General features: G+C 39.9%; 1 protein-coding gene across 1 annotated transcript in view; it reads right to left on the bottom strand.

Moving 5' to 3' along the window:
* The window catches only part of pola1 (polymerase (DNA directed), alpha 1), a 48,774-nt gene that overhangs the window by 22,356 nt on the left and 10,336 nt on the right, over positions 1 to 16,082 (bottom strand). Inside the window, exons 27-34 of the mRNA XM_033985582.2 lie at positions 10,698 to 10,730; positions 10,159 to 10,251; positions 9,879 to 10,084; positions 9,514 to 9,646; positions 9,293 to 9,424; positions 8,114 to 8,288; positions 7,014 to 7,195; positions 2,666 to 2,797 (exon numbers count right to left, since the gene is read on the bottom strand). Coding sequence (XP_033841473.1) covers positions 2,666 to 2,797; positions 7,014 to 7,195; positions 8,114 to 8,288; positions 9,293 to 9,424; positions 9,514 to 9,646; positions 9,879 to 10,084; positions 10,159 to 10,251; positions 10,698 to 10,730 — 1,086 coding nt within the window. The remainder of the gene's footprint in view (positions 1 to 2,665; positions 2,798 to 7,013; positions 7,196 to 8,113; positions 8,289 to 9,292; positions 9,425 to 9,513; positions 9,647 to 9,878; positions 10,085 to 10,158; positions 10,252 to 10,697; positions 10,731 to 16,082) is intronic.

Here is a 16,082-nt window from a genome sequence, read left to right as displayed (position 1 = left end):
TCAGAAAACCCTCTGTGCAGCTCTTGTATACCCACACACAGTGAATAGAGCTCAAACGCTCCCACTTTGTACCTCCTCCGCTTAATCAAAGCTTCTCTATTCAACAATTTGACCTTTTGTTCAAAACAGGATTATCACCTTCTCTGGTCTTCATTCACCCTTCTCTCTCCCTCCCCCATTCTTCTCTTGCCCCTCGGCCCGTTTCCAGGGGCGACCCGCATGACAAGGGTAATTGCAATAATTTGTTAAATGCCATGGCAACGGTGGTTAGATGGGAGGGGTTTAAAAAAAAAAAAAAAAGTACTGGGTGTTTCAGGAAACAAGCAAGTCTCTCATTTTGCCCAAGATGGAGAGATTGGTAGATACTATAAGACAGAAGTGTAAAAAGGATGAGATTGTGTTTGTCCATTCTCAGGAGGGGGGCAAGGAACGAGGGGAGGGGGGCAGGTAGCTTCACTAATGATTAATGTCTGGAGTCTTGTCGTCATACAGAGGAGCACAGCTTTTAGCCTATCTGGCCAGACAAACAGCTCTATTTGAACTCTCCCTCGGCCTGAAAGGAATCCTTAATTACACAATATTACCCCTGTCCATTGCCCTGCTGTGTGTGCTGTGTCCACTGGTGCCCACAGGCCTGCTAGTACTGTGCTTTAGTGTGTGCGTGCGCGTATGTATGTGTGTGTGTAGCTGCGCGAGGTGCAAGTATTCAGTGGTAGCAGCTGTTTCACACATCACCACAAAGAGGCTGAGGGGGGGCTCATTCCCTGCACATTCACAGCACTAATTGATTTCTGGTCAGCACTGTGGGAGAGTTAGCCCAGCGTACACACTCCTGCAGACACTCACTCAAGACTAAAGTGTGAGACGCCACAATAGACTTTTCTCTTCAAAGTTGTTCTCATCCTTTATTAAAAACAGTACAGTCCCCTTGTTTGACACTAGATACTCCCTGTTGTGGGATCACACATTTAGGTTTTCATTCCAGCAGTGCACAGCAGTGATGCCAAGTTGTGTTATTTTCTAGATATAAAAATACACATTTTCTAAACTGACTTAAGTGATTTTAAGACTTATTATGTCACCTCAAAGTTCAAAGTTCAAAGTTCTGTTCATGATGTTGAACTTTGAAAACTCACAGAAAGCACCTGGTACATCTGTAATTACATAATACCTGTTACATCTTGCTTGTCTCTATGAAGATATTTAATACCATACTGTGGAACATTTCATGCAAGCGATCTACCTTGCATTTACTTCATTCAGGCATTTTATATTCTCAAAATACCTTAAAAAAACACATTCTTACTTGTAAGCAGTGTAACCTCTCCACAGATCTGACCTGCAACTTGGCCAGATGGTGTCATGTGTTTGTCTCCATGGAGATAGTTTAATTGGCTTACTATGGAACATCGCAGGCAAAGCAATAGCACCTCCATGGAGACAAACAGGGGGTTGACCCGCCATCAGAAAAGTTACATAGAGAACCTTTAATTTTGAAAAAAGCATCACTTGAAGTTGGACTAATCAGATTCATATGATATTTTTGAACGGTGTCTGTTGTGTGTTGAATGCATATCAAACTCAAACTCATGAAAATGTGAGACAGGCCTCTACTTTGACAATGTTTAAATCCAGGCTCTAAATGCTTCTGTTTAGCTGTGTATATGACTAAAAGTGTTTTATTCTACACTCTTCTCTTTTAATGTTAATTTCCTGATGATTATTTATGTTTTGATTTGTTTGTATAGTGACTTCAGTGTCTTTCTTATTCTGTAAAGCATTTTGAATTACTGTGTGTACCAATTGTGCTATATACAAATAAACTTGCCTTACCTTGCCTTACACCTCCAGAAATAACATGGGCAATTGACCTTATTCTGCCCCTCCCACTTTTGCCTCTAAATGCCTAAAAACACACTTTGTTCTCCAGTGAAATGAATGGGATAACCAGAAAAGTTTCGCCTCCAAGTAGGTTGATGTGTATAAAATGTTCATGTGACCAACAAGGCAACACTGTACTGTTTCTCTGAGAGGCTTTGAAAATGCTCTGTAGTCCATATAGAACTTATTTGCGGTCAAGATCAGCAGCCTCATACAAAATAATACAACCTGAATGACGATAGCGGCGCCCACAGCAATCTCCGGAATAAGTTGAATAAAGGCTTATGATTTCTGTTCAAATAATCATCATTCTAATACAATATGTTAAACTGAACTCACCTTACACCTACAGAAATAACATGGGATATAGTTGGTGAATGGACAGGCCTATTTAAGTGTAGTCATGAATAATGTGTGTTCAAGGCTGTGTAGCTGCTTAAAGTGCTCTTTGGTTCTAAATGTCAGCCGGGGGCCCCGCTGAGGGTTTTATCATCTTTTGTCCAACATAATTTGAAGAAGTCTCGTCCATTACTGCATCTGTTGCATCTCCTATTGTGTTAAATACCTGTCAGACCTTTCACTGACAATTTAAGGAGGAAAATTTTAGTTTTGGCAATATAATTATACGTGTTTTGCATTTTCCTCTTCTATACGCTTCTGTTTAATTCTGTTACATGTTAATAAAGATTTCAGAGATGAGGTGTTTTACAAATGAAGCCAGCCAACATAAATTTTAAGAGCTTTTTCAACACGTATACCTAAAGTGTAAAAGACAAATACTCACTGAATAGTATTTTTTGATGTGGCGTCTAATGTCAAGTAGAAGTTTGTTGCTGATGTTGACTGTGTAGTCGATGGGGCGGCTTCCACAGGGGATGTGACAGCAGCGCATCAAGCTGGGCTCCAACTTTAATCCCTGGAAAGAAAAGTGTCTTTGAGTGGCATTGCAGGTCGTCTTTTCAACATTTTCATCATAATATTATGTTAACAGATGCTAAAATTGTATGAAAGATGGCTCTGATTCGAGTAACTTTGCAAAGTGTTTTAGTTAATTATGTAGTTGGTTTTATAGTCATGAGTAGGGATGTTATTTTAGTATTGTGATTATTCCGAGGAGAGACAATGATGATTATTTACAATTACCAGCTTCATTCAAATCAAACATTCTGAACAAAAGAGTGATGTTTTTAGTTTTACTTTTATGAGTAGAATACAATTTAATTAAGTTAATTTTGCTTCTAAAATTTTAAACCATTTCCTGGGGTTAGGGTTGCCACATATTGTGAAAATTATAATCACAATTAGACAGAAGTTAGCTTTCTTTTTGCATATTTGTCTTATTATCCATGTCAAAAATGCATTAATAATAGAAACAAATGTTGTTCAAATTTAGATTACAGAATAAATTCTGTAATGCACATAGACCCTCAATGACTTAACTCGATCTACCACCTGGTTTTAAGGGTCAACAGTTCCCTTTGACACAAGTAGAAAAACAGGTCAAGATGACCACAGAAATTGAATCGTCCATTTGACAAGGAGCCTTATCGTTAAAAGAAAAAAGTATGAAAAAAGCCATAGTACATAACAATTACACCAAATATAACGACTTTAAACACTTGATCCTTTAAACTCCATTTAACTGTCGCAGTGACAGCAGCACAGAAAGGTTACTGCGGAGAAGTCAAAGACGCTGGAGTGTGCATGTGACACCCCCCCGCCAGGCCGCTCAGATTTTGTGTTTGCCTACATCGTTCCCATTTGGAAAAATCTGCAGTTTCAGTCAATCAACTAATACGACTCCCGAATATGCAGCTACACAAATTAACATCTCCACTTCACATTGTGTTTATTTCTACAGTGATAGCTTTTAAGGCATTTGGCTTGTATTGGTCTACCTCCCATTGGTTTGTTTCTTGATGTGCTGGTCTGCGTCAGGTATTTGGTGGGATCAATATCAAACTGAAGCTCGAATACAGTAAAATCCCTAACTACTTAACTAAAAGATTATTGTAAATGGTTCTTCTCCAAGGCAGTGGCACTAATCATTACATATCGCTTCCATAAATGTCTTAAGTATTAGATCACTGAGCATGTCCAGATAAATCATTTTCATTAAACAGTTTAATGGTAATACAAGCAACATTCTTCTCATCACTCCCCGGTCCATTAATCTCTGCAAACCATTCCTTCTTTAGCACTTAACATCTGTGGACTGTACTCTGCAAATCACTACTATTAACTATTCACAGATATCCAGGCTTGGTAGTAGCACCATGTTAAGAGCACAATGTATTTTGAACAATGTGGACAATGTTATGAACTATATAATTTTTCTGGTGTTGGTGTGTTTTCATGTGTTTTTATTAGAAAAAAACACTGTGAGATACATGGACTCATCTTGTCGCCACTCTTCAGATCTGATCTGTAACGTGGCCTAGCCAGTGGTGCTTGCTTGTCTCTGTAGAGATAGACAGGTTTAATACCATACTTTAAAACTTTGAAAAAGAAAAAATTCATTCTGTCAACTGGTCAGAAAGTTTTAGAGTGAAGAGGTTTCACAGCTCATCCAAGCAGCTTCTTCAGTTCTGGTTCTTATATCTATCTGAATATCTACACTCAAACTAACATCTATTTGTTTACAGTTTGTTTGTTGACTAGTGTGTGTGAACTGTGCCTCAGACACATTTTGCATAATTGTTCCAACTCCTAATGGATGCTGTCACACCTATTGTGAAACATTTCAGACAAATAACCATGGCGAAAAGGAGCTGGTGAACCCTCCACCAGAAGTTACATAGAGTGTATCAGTGTGCTTTAAAACTGCAGAAATGGCATTTATTTCCTAAAGCACTGCTTCAAAGTGTCTGTTTGGAAACTTCAGATGGTTTATCCAACTTGTTACTCATTTCGTCCCACTTATTTCACTTCCCCTTCAAACAGCTCTCCTCCTTTGTCTGTTCACTGTCATCCATCAGCGCCTCCTTCCATCTCTGGCTCAGAGTCAGAGCTGGAGTCAAGGCCCATCTGTCCTCCTCTTTCACTGAGCTGTTAGACCATGTTCACCACCCTAATTAACTTACTGTCTTATCAGTTTCTGTGCAAGCATGCATTCCTTCTCCTGATGCATGCTGGAGAATCAAAACCCACTATTAGCCTAAATGCCAAGACAATAGAGATTTTTTTTTTCTATAAAGACCTCAGCCGCGTTCTGCTTTCTTGCCAGTTTTAGAGAAGGTATAAATATATTACACTTAAGAAATACAATACTTTCAACATTTTAAAAACATAATTACAGCATTTGTAGTAGTTTAAGAATAACTTAAATACAAATCACATCTGAACCTGGGATGTCATTAGCTGTCGGACTCATTCAATCTGATATGAGTTCTAAAATATTGGTATCAGCAATGAAAAAAACAAAACAAAACATTGGTTTCTAGGACATATCAGAGAGGATTTATGTCAAAATAACTCACTGATAATGACAAAAATATAATTCCTCTAATATTTCACACCTCACCAAAACTACCGGCCTGTACTGTATTTATGCTATGATCCTTTTATGGACTCTCTTATGTTTGCCGCAGACATGGGCAAAGCGCTGTCAGTTTTATTAGCAGAAAAGAAAAGGCTGCGTGCTCTGTTATTCATTAAGCCGATAACGCGCTTGTACAGACACAAGCGTGACCTTGGCCTGACAAATGGTGCGCTGTGCGACTGCAGAGCACCAGGGGTTAAGGAAGGCTTTTCAAGTTGCACGCTCCAAACTATGCCAATGAAAACAGCGTCCGTATTGGAGCCAGGCAGCTGTCTAAAAATACGGAGCGAGACACAATATAGAGGATGACTAAAGCCTGTATCCTCCACAGGAAGTTTGACTCAAATGCCATTGGAAGAATCACATTTGCACAGTTAGATTTAATTAATTAGTGCAAAATATTTAACATTTGCTGATAAGAGCTTAGCCCTTTTTGTTAACATGATATTATTGCTGAGAAGAGATTATACTGACATTTTAACGTTTAGTTTTAGCTTTTCTTTTATCCTATGCTTCTAAGCTGCTTTTATTAAGCAGGTTCCCTTCCTGATACAAACCTGTCTAGTACTATACACAAGCACAAAGTGACTTTATGTTCCCCTACATAAGGGGTGGGCAAACTTTTGGACACACGGGCCACAATAAGTTTTAAAATTTTACAGAGGGGCCGGGCCAGGATATTTATATCACATTAGAGTAATATGATGTAACATGTATGAATATGCAAGGCTCATTGTACAAATTGTTTTCCAAATTGATCTCCAAATCTCAGCAGAAAAACTTTGAACACAATTTACCCTTACCTATTTTTATATAACTTGATCACGGTCTGCGGGCCGGATTAATAAGCCCAAAGGGCCGTGTGTGGCCCCCGGGCCGTACTTTGCCCATGTCTGCCCTACATCAAGATTGCATGAACAACCTGCATCTGAACTGTAGGCCTGTCACAATAATTACTATATGGACTTGTCATTCAAATTATGAAAGTTGCAGCAATACCTTTTTGGGGTCTGTATTTATCATGTGTATATTTTCTTTATACTACTGGGAAAATGTTTGTTCTTTTTTGGCTATATGATAAGATTTAAGCTGTAAAAGGTTTTATTAATAACTTTTATGACTGGTTTGCATATTACAGATGCAAACCAACTACTAAAATGTTTAATTCTGCAGTTTTTTTATTGCAGCTCATGTTTTTTTTAGCTTTTGCGGTTTAATTCTGCTCTTGGGTTATTTTGTCAGTGGCATAAATTTGTTTCAATATTATCATTTATCGTCTGTGTTTACATCAGCAATATATCTAACTTCAAAATATGTTAACGTGACAGGCCTACTGAATGGAATCATTATATTAAACAGTCTATATTAGTTTTTGCACAAAATATGCGTCTCTTCTCAATATGGTCCACACAACTGTACAGACAACTAAAATATCCATTTCTTGCAAGAATAGCATACAACAGAATCTTTTCAAAAGGACTTAAAATATGAAATATAAATATTGTAATCCAAGTATTATGCAAGTGAGCCATCATATTTGAATCATTGTCACCAATTAAACAATATGGTGGTAGTGGTACATGTTACTTACTGCTCCTTCAAACACATTGTCGTAAATGTTGTCTGTTCCGCATTGTGGGCAGGTGAAGGTGAACCTCTCACAGTCTCTGTAGCGCTCCTCGTCTGTTAACTGCACAGGGGCACCCAGTGTCCCGTCGGCTTCCTCCTCCCTCTGGTGCTGCTGCTGAGCCCTGAACTGTCCCGGGTCAAGACCTGAGACATAGACGACATAACAAACAGACCCGTCACAAATACATCTATATCAACTTAAAGTCCTATCTCAGTATAGGATAACAAGTACAATATTTTATCTTGTGCGTGCTTTCTTTGCACTTCTGGTGAATTTTTTCAAAAACTGTAGTAACATTTGAACTTGGTGTGCTACAAAACATACTTAGGTGACTCATTATCAACACTAAATATTAAGGTGTTTGGATAATTACTTGTTCCAGCTCACATTTTTAATCATACTGTAGATATAGTATAGTACTGGCAAATGGTAAAATGGTAAAAGGTCACATTTTTATATATCTGACCGCTCTACCAATGATGTTTATGTTGAGAGTGGGGTTTGAACCGCCAACCTTCGGATCAGTGGAAAAACACTCTGTTGCTGTTCCTACAGGTGGCATAGAGTAGTTTCATTATTATCATTTATCATGATATGTCTGTAGCAATAGATCACACTTCAGAGTTAGAGTGTTACTGTGACAGGCCTTGTAAACTCCCTTCAGCTTTGCAATTTCAAACCTCTATATACATTTACAACTCTGAATCATTCCACTTGTTTTCCATTGGATTACTTGTATTAAAAATTCCAAATAAAAATGCATTTGTTGTGAGGTGGTCATATAGAGGCACGTCCAGCTCTGTTTAAGTGCCACAGCTGTCAACAGGTGATAAAACAGACTTAACTTTACAATCAAATAAATGTAAAAATAGATGAACAGTATCATCACTTGAAAGTAAGTCATATAGTGGTACTGCTAATAATACTATGAAGTTTTAAAAGCATAGTCTTAGGAGTTCATAGCTGTAAGGAGGTTAGTTAAAGTGTGACTTGTGCACTTAAATTAACACCTTTAAGAATTAAATTTGACTTAAACCCTTCACTGAGACAATGGCACTTACCCAACCATGTGGCAATGAGCACATTATCGATACCCTCGATGGGGTCACAGATGCGGGACACTACAGGGTGGACCTGGTGGGCCAGGTAGTACTGAGTGTCCAGAGAGAGGGACTCCTGTTTCTGAAGCTGCTCCAAAGCATAGGCTCTCTGACTGGCTGGAAGAGTGGAGCCGTCCTGGGACAAACAGTTAAGATGAAATAAAATGTCAATAGTGTAACAACATTTTTAAATGTAATTTAATTTATCTTTTTTTATACAGGGAGACCCCACAGTACTTAGACTCTCTTTTTCATGGGCACACTGATCACAGAAAAATACAAACCAAAAACAAACAAAACAAATAACTGAATATGTCCATTTAAAACATTTAAAACAGGAGCAGGTGTGGTTATTAATGTTTGTAACCAGATTATTAAAGTGCATTTCTGGTACCAAAGTATCCTATTTTATATGTCCTTGAAATGTATTACTTTTTGTGAAGCAAAACAGCCAAACGCCCTTTTTCCCCCATCTTCTGGTATGGCTAGTCCTTAGACTTGTACAATCATGTGATCTTGTGTTAAATGAGCCAGTATCAATGATTTCAGCATTTCAGGTGCTTTTAGTCATATATGCTTTAATTGTTGACGTAATCCCTTATTTTTCCAGGTGTGATCCAAGGCAGAACGGGTTTAAAAAGGTAGTCATCTGGACAATGTGTTCTTGAAATTGTGATGTTTTAGCTGCCATTCAGAAGTCATCATCAATCCTGATGGTTGAGGAGCTTATTCTGGATGATTAGCTCAAAAACACCTCGATTTCAAGAAAATACTGCCCAGATTAAAACCCCTTTTACCTTTTACCCAAAATATATTATAATTCACTAGTCTTATACAGCACTATTACAAAAGCTCACTTTAGACACTCTACAATCCTATTATTCCTTCACTCCCCATAACGAGCAGTGGTGAAATATTTCTGTAGTCAAAGCTCCCCTGGGGTAGACTGACAGGAAGAGAGGTTGCCAATTTGCACCATCGGCCCTTCTGACTGCCACCAGTCACTCACATAGTGCATTCATACTATGCATGATGGACCTGGAATTAAACCACCAACAATTTGGTTTGTGGGCGCACGATGTAACCACTAATCCCCTGCAGTCCTCAAATAGCAAATCACACAACTTTAGAATCACTCACTTTGCAGATGACATAAGAGATAGTGTCTCCGGCTTTCACGCGGCGTCCGCCCTGGGAGTTGATCCACAGAGCCACGTGGACATGAGGAAGACTCTTTTTGTCGGGATAGTCCTGCGGATCTTTAGTCAGAGCCTGGAATGACATGGAATAAATTAGATACTTGAAAGATAATGCCTTGACTCTATTGACCTGCATGCTATGGTTTTACAGTGAAAGTTTACCTTGTGGATCTCAAACAGGGTGAGGGGTATAGCTCCAGCTGCGACCTTCTCTCCCATTTCCACCAGATGTTTTTGGATGTTCTCCACGATGACGTCACGGCTCTGGTCGGACAAGATCTGACCAATGACGTAGCTGGACAGGACCAGGCGTTAGTTCACAGATATTTAATTCAGTTCAATTCAATGGTTATTTAAATAGCACATTTAAAAATAAACCCAGCTGCTTAAAGTGCTTCACATAAAAAGTAAAAAAATATATATAATAACAACAAAAATACATAGAGAGCGAACAATAAAACAGCAAGATATCCTGTCTAGATTATGAAAACAAGATCATGTGTTTTGGTCTAATATTGAAGACATACTTGCCACACTCCTTGGCCAGATCACACCAGTCTCTGCGCACGATGTCCAAGCCTTTGAGCTCCTGTTTGAGAGTATATCGCCCCTCACCGTGTTGCTCCACTACAAGAGCTGCATATTTCTTTTTCTTCAACAGTAAGAGCGACTTAAACACACCATCAATGTCAATCTCCAGCAATTTGTAAAGCTTGTTCACTTCAGCTTTCACCTATGAAATTAGCACATTGAAAAAACTGTTAATAATGAGTTAAAATTGAAACTAATCTAAAGGTCGTGACGCACCTTGTTGCCGAGTTTGAAGACCTCCTCCAAAGATTTGCTGTTTGTATTGATCATAATAGAGTCGGTGTCTCCATAGATGACTTCCAGATTCATCTAAATTAAACAAAAAGGTAATTGTGTGAGTTATTGATTTGCAATTAGTGTATAGTTGGGGACAGGATAGGGATAATAAACAGGAATATTGTTTATAATAGGGTCGAATATGTGGGACATTTTATATAATCGTGATAATCGCCATTACATCACCAGAATGTGCAGAAACTAGCGACTGTAACGATCTCTTGTTATAACTGAAAACAACAGTGATCTAGAAAAGACAATACTATAACACCTGTTTAAATATGGAACCTATTCATAGTACTAAAATTAAAATGATTAATATTCATGATATTTTTTAAACTGTCAGCAACTTGAATAATTATCGTGATATTATCTTTAATCGCAATTATTTTGGCCATGATAATTGTGAGACCAAATTTCGATATCAGAGTGACAGAGGGACAGTAAAAACACAACATTAGGAACATTTTCTTTCTTACCTTCTGAACCATGTCTTTGGTGTGCATCAGAATCTATAAAAAACAAACAAAAAAACAATGAATGACACGCAGCATAGTAAACAATGAAAGTGAAGAACAAACAGTCATTATGCTTGCCTTGTATTTATTCTGAGTGTGGGTGTGTGAGCATTTGTGTGAACCTGGAGCGGAGCAGGTGACTTTCTTTTAAATAGGGGATAATTGGCTAAGAGGGCAATTATGAGAGCCTGCTGAGACAGGAGTCTTTTCATCCCACACACTTCTGCGCCGGGCAACACATGCGCACCTTAATGACTTGTAATGGCCTTTATCACCCACCAAGCGACTGACGGACAAACAAGAGAATTCTGTTAACGTTGTCCACTCTGTCGGGGAGGGGGGTGCAGAGAGGGGGCACGAGGGATCCTGACAGGTGTTGGGAGTGGAGGGTGAGAGCGCTCCGAGTTGGGTCGCTAATCTGGTGGGTCGCGGGGACGGAACGCAGTGTGACCTGTCACCAGCAATCTGCTCCTCAATCAACCACCGCCTCATATACGCAGAGCTTCATGTCGGGACAAGGACGCGTCTATTTCAGAGTGTGAGGAAGAGGAGGGGTTTTGGTGGGATAGGGAGGGGCGGTCCACTCCCTGAAACCAATGTGGGACTCGCCAGTGCTTTATGGGCTGCCACATACCAGTTAGCTACAGGGGGGAGTGAGAGGCACCCCTCCATTAGGGACTGCAGTCAAGGTCAAGGTCCCACTGCCGACACATATTCGCAATCACACACTCCTCTTGGCCCAAGTACATGAATGAACACTAAACTCTGCTGCTAAGCTACTGTCAAAACCAGAATAAAGTAATTTGCTAGGTGAGGAGATAAGAACATTTTATCAAATACAGATCCAAATATCCAGGATTCCATTAAGTCATCATTATCTCCGCTCAACATAAATCAGCCGGATTTCCCTACTTCCTTAGAAGTCGTAACTGTTTAAGTGTGAGCTTCTGCAAAACATTAGTGATTAAAAAAGTGGATTATAAGACATTTACACAATAATAACCTGTAATTAATCCCGAGGCACGTTAAATTCCTGTCTAATAAAATGTGAATTTCGTTACTCTAAGTCTAAGTTATGAGTTGATCTTTTTACAAAACAAAACAATGATTATTATTAAGGCAGGGCAATATAGTGATAAAAATGGAATTGTGAGCGGTTCCTGTGACGATCTGGTGTTTTGGTGAAATGGCCATGATTGTGATTCGTGATACACCAATTTTCTGGTTAGTGCAGATCTATGCTCCAACATGGACACTTTTCCCAGCCCACACCTCAACCTCTGTAAGGCCCTGAGTGAGTGACAGGTGGATTTAATTTGTGAAGTGAAGAAGGAAATGACTTACTTCCTTAAAGCCCCAGTACGTAACTTCTAAACCAAAAAACAGACTAAAATAAAAGTCTGTTATTTTTGTTTTGGGTGTTTTTATTGTACTAAAAATCTAAAAAAAACCCAACCTGACTCTTACTTGGCCTGGAAGAGGGCCTCCTCTTGCTTGTTTACATGGAAATGTTGTTCCTTTAGCTATAATCTTGCACAGTATGGCATAAAACTTGATCTCCATGTAGAATGTTCCGACATATGGTTTTGACATTCTTTTTCTATGGACTCATGCAGGTGATGTGCCACTTCCAGAAAGTTAAATGGTGTACAAGTGTACAAGTATTGTGATAAACCTGAAATCGCTCCAACCAAATCATGATTATTTTCTTGGCATACTGCCCACCTCTACTATTGATCGTTAGTTATTTCTTGGTAATGCTGATATCTTTTAGTAACCTTACACAGCATGATGAATGCTCACGATATTTTTGAGTTCATCTCATGACTCATGAGAATCTTTCCTGGAAGGTGTTTGGCCCACTGGCACCTGGGCACAGTCACACCAACAGAGACTGGGCCAATCACAGAGCAGCATGTGGTTTGGGCGGAAGCAAAAGGTGAAGCGCCCAGGCAAACCAAAACAAACATGGCGATGCCGACGACAGACATACTTCAGCCAAAATTTGAAATACTGAATATTTTGTTTGCGAAAACTTGCAGATGGGAGCGCTTTTTTGCATTTGCAAATGGGAAGGATGTTTGTGCCTTTCATTGATATGGATCTAACCAGAATTTGATTTTTCAGCTTGTTCCGCTTTTGTGATGACTTGACCAATCAGCTAGTATGAGTATTCATTTGTGTAGAACTCAATTCAATTCTCCGGGCGTCGGCCAGGTTAATCTTTTTGGAGTTTTACTAAAACAATGGCTGAGTATGATTGTGGAATGACTAGAATAAGTATGGTGAGATTATGGGTGTGATGAATGGAGGGAAGTAGGAAAGAAAGACACGACAAAGTGAGGTGCGAATGTGTTGATGTAATTGATGTGTGGACTCATTTAGACAGGTTTTCCATTTGCTGTCAGTCGCTGCAGGACAGACAGCTTTAAAGAATGGACTGTGAAAGACAAGTCGTTTGACCATGAGGCAGGAATGTTTGTGGGACGTGTGAGTGCTCATCTTTAAACACATACCAATACGCACATATTATACAGAGCAATCTAAACAGACCGCGGCGGGAGCAAAGGCATGTGACTATGTCTTCTCCCCGATGACTGCACAAGTCACCACCACACATGCCACTCATGCTCAAGCAAACAACTGAAAAAGCCTGTCAGGAGCCCTATTAGTTATTGGGCAATTCCCACAAGAACAACAAGGAGTAGTCTTTAATTAACATCAAAATCAATCGTCAACAACACAATTACAAAGACCTTAGTGGCCCATGTATTGACTGAACAGACCTGCACCAGCTTAGAGTAGTGGAGAGTCGGAACCAATTTCACAGTTTTACCCCAGTTTGAAAAGAGCAGGGTCTAACTTCTGGGCACCTGCACCTGCCAGCCCATCTGCACTTCATTCTGTAATGGTCTGAGATCCCACCAAAGAGAAAAGACACTCAATATACATGAGAGACACAATCAAGTATTTATATTAGAGCAACTTGACAAAATCCTCCAGGAGGTTTTATAAAAACATCTCAAAATGATTAAATGCTAGAGAACATTAACATCATACTGGTCCATGCAAGGTAATAATGTCTCAGAGGAAACAAACAGGTGTAGGACCTCCCAACAGAAAAGTTACATTGTGCATCAAAATACAGACATTAGTCTCAGAGCTGCACCTTTAGATTTCAGAGTGGTTCAGCCACGCTGTGACATCTTCTGTTGTGAAAGACGTCTGCAAACCTCTATGTCAAACAGCAGTCCAGGCTTCCTCATTAATGTTTTGTCTTCCCTCTTGTGTCAGTTTAACAATGACAGGTCTAAAATAGCCTGCCTTCTGGTTGACAAATGGATAATAGATGGGAAAGGAGCAATGAGGATAGAATGATAAGTAGACATATGAGCAAAATGCTTGCTCATCTAAAGGGCATCCAAGAATCCCCTCACAAATATACCATGCACCCCTGTGCTGATCAGCAGATCAGAGTAGGCATGTTAAACCTCAGAGCAGTGGAGGGCCCTTGTAAAAAGAGCCAGGGCAACAGTGACGATTGTTTTGAAAAGCACTCCACTGAAAAGCATTTTGGGATGACAGTCGGCCGACTGAAATAGCACCTGTGGAGGGACACACTACTGTCAGGGCCGCGCAGCTAACACACTCACACAGATGCATAAAAGATTTATAGCGTCTTCGGCTGCTGTGATCTCTCATGTGTACAACACTACACACTCACAGAAGCAAATGCTCCTTTCACCAAAATAATCCACTCTTATGTGAGAAAGCTTCTGCACGACAATCCACACCTGTCCTGGCAGATGTCCGGAGAGCCTACATCAGCTTTAATGCACGCATTCAAGGGAAATGATTCAAGAACGCCTGTAACCCTCCCGCTCTTCAGCCAATTTAAACTTAAACTTGGGTTTCCTTATATCTAGCTCAGAAATTCAATTTGAAATGTCAGATACACGTCTTCAATTTAATAAAACCCAAAACAACTGCCTGTTTTATGACAATTAGGTATTTTCATGGCAGCCTTTTGTAATAAATGACTCCCTTATTTTCACAAATGGAAAAACATGACTAAGGGCTAGGGCTTAGTGGCAGTGCAGAGCTTGCTTTTTTTATGAAAACCATTTCTTAATTATCGCTCATTTACAGTGTGTCAGTGCCCGCTGCAGACTGCAGGTGTCAGATCAATCCTTTATCAATGCTAATCCCGGTCATTACCCCAGCTGCACTCGGCTTCATTAGAAGTGTTACTAAAGTCCCTTTAGATTCTGAACTCTTGTCCTGTCCACTGTTAGCTCTCTACAGCAGGCGCATGAGGCCAAAATAGCTACAGCGCTCCCATGTGACTATTTGTTAAGCCCACTTCTATCAGGAGTAAAGCCATCTCTTTAAGTAGACTATGGATGGAGCATGGAAACATGCAGGCTTCATCTCCCCTGACAGGGACCATCATAAATGTGTGTGAATATACAACCATACGCTGTGGCCTTGTATAGTGTAACGTCTAATTCACAGAACTGCAAAAATAACCGCTGTCAAGAAGCACAGCTCAGAGAGAAATGTGGGCACACAGTGTCGTATGTAAGAAACTGGGACAATGACAGAGTGTTTCTTGGAACAAAAATGAGACACCCAGGGCAACAATATTTATTTAGACCTCATTACAAACACACACGACCTCAAATACAAGAGCCCCAGAGGTCTGCCCCAAACCAAACTTTGCCCTCTCCACAGCCTCAGATCTGTTATCCAATCTCGCCTCTATCCTTCAGTCCACATGCCGACCAATAATGTCAACTACAAACTCCCGTCAGGCTGTTTTTAAACACAAGGACAGAGACTCAATTACAGCAGGATGGCTTTCAGGAGTCACCCTCCATCCTCGACACACACCTGCTAATGGTTGTCAGATTTGCTAGCGCAAAGGTCAAAGGTGAAACCAATCTGCGTTCCCCAACAATCAGTGGCTTCCACAGCCCTTTGTTGTTAACATCAGTCGATTAGGACCAACACACATCACTGCACTAAGAGACCAGGAAGTAGCAGCATGGAAACATTCACCTGTATTATTAATAAGGGGCTGATTAACATTTCCCATACCAGACAAATGATCCGTCTATACAAGGACACTTCTCTACATGCTCTGGCAGCCGATAGCAATACCACAACACAGATATTTCACACCCACCAACTGAATGCTACAATTCATTTGTGTCTAATAAATCCTATTCTATGTTTAAAGCGAACATGTGGGATTAGGTCAGGCGTGATCCCCTCAGAGGCCATAAAATCATTGTGGCACCAGAGCATTTCTAAACCTATTATATTCACATGAATGTAAGATGC

This window comes from Periophthalmus magnuspinnatus, chromosome 20 (genome assembly GCF_009829125.3).
Source record: "Periophthalmus magnuspinnatus isolate fPerMag1 chromosome 20, fPerMag1.2.pri, whole genome shotgun sequence".
In the NCBI taxonomy this organism is placed as follows: domain Eukaryota; kingdom Metazoa; phylum Chordata; class Actinopteri; order Gobiiformes; family Gobiidae; genus Periophthalmus; species Periophthalmus magnuspinnatus.
The sequence above is the reverse complement of the archived record's forward strand: the minus strand, read 5'-3'. Positions and strand labels throughout refer to the sequence as shown.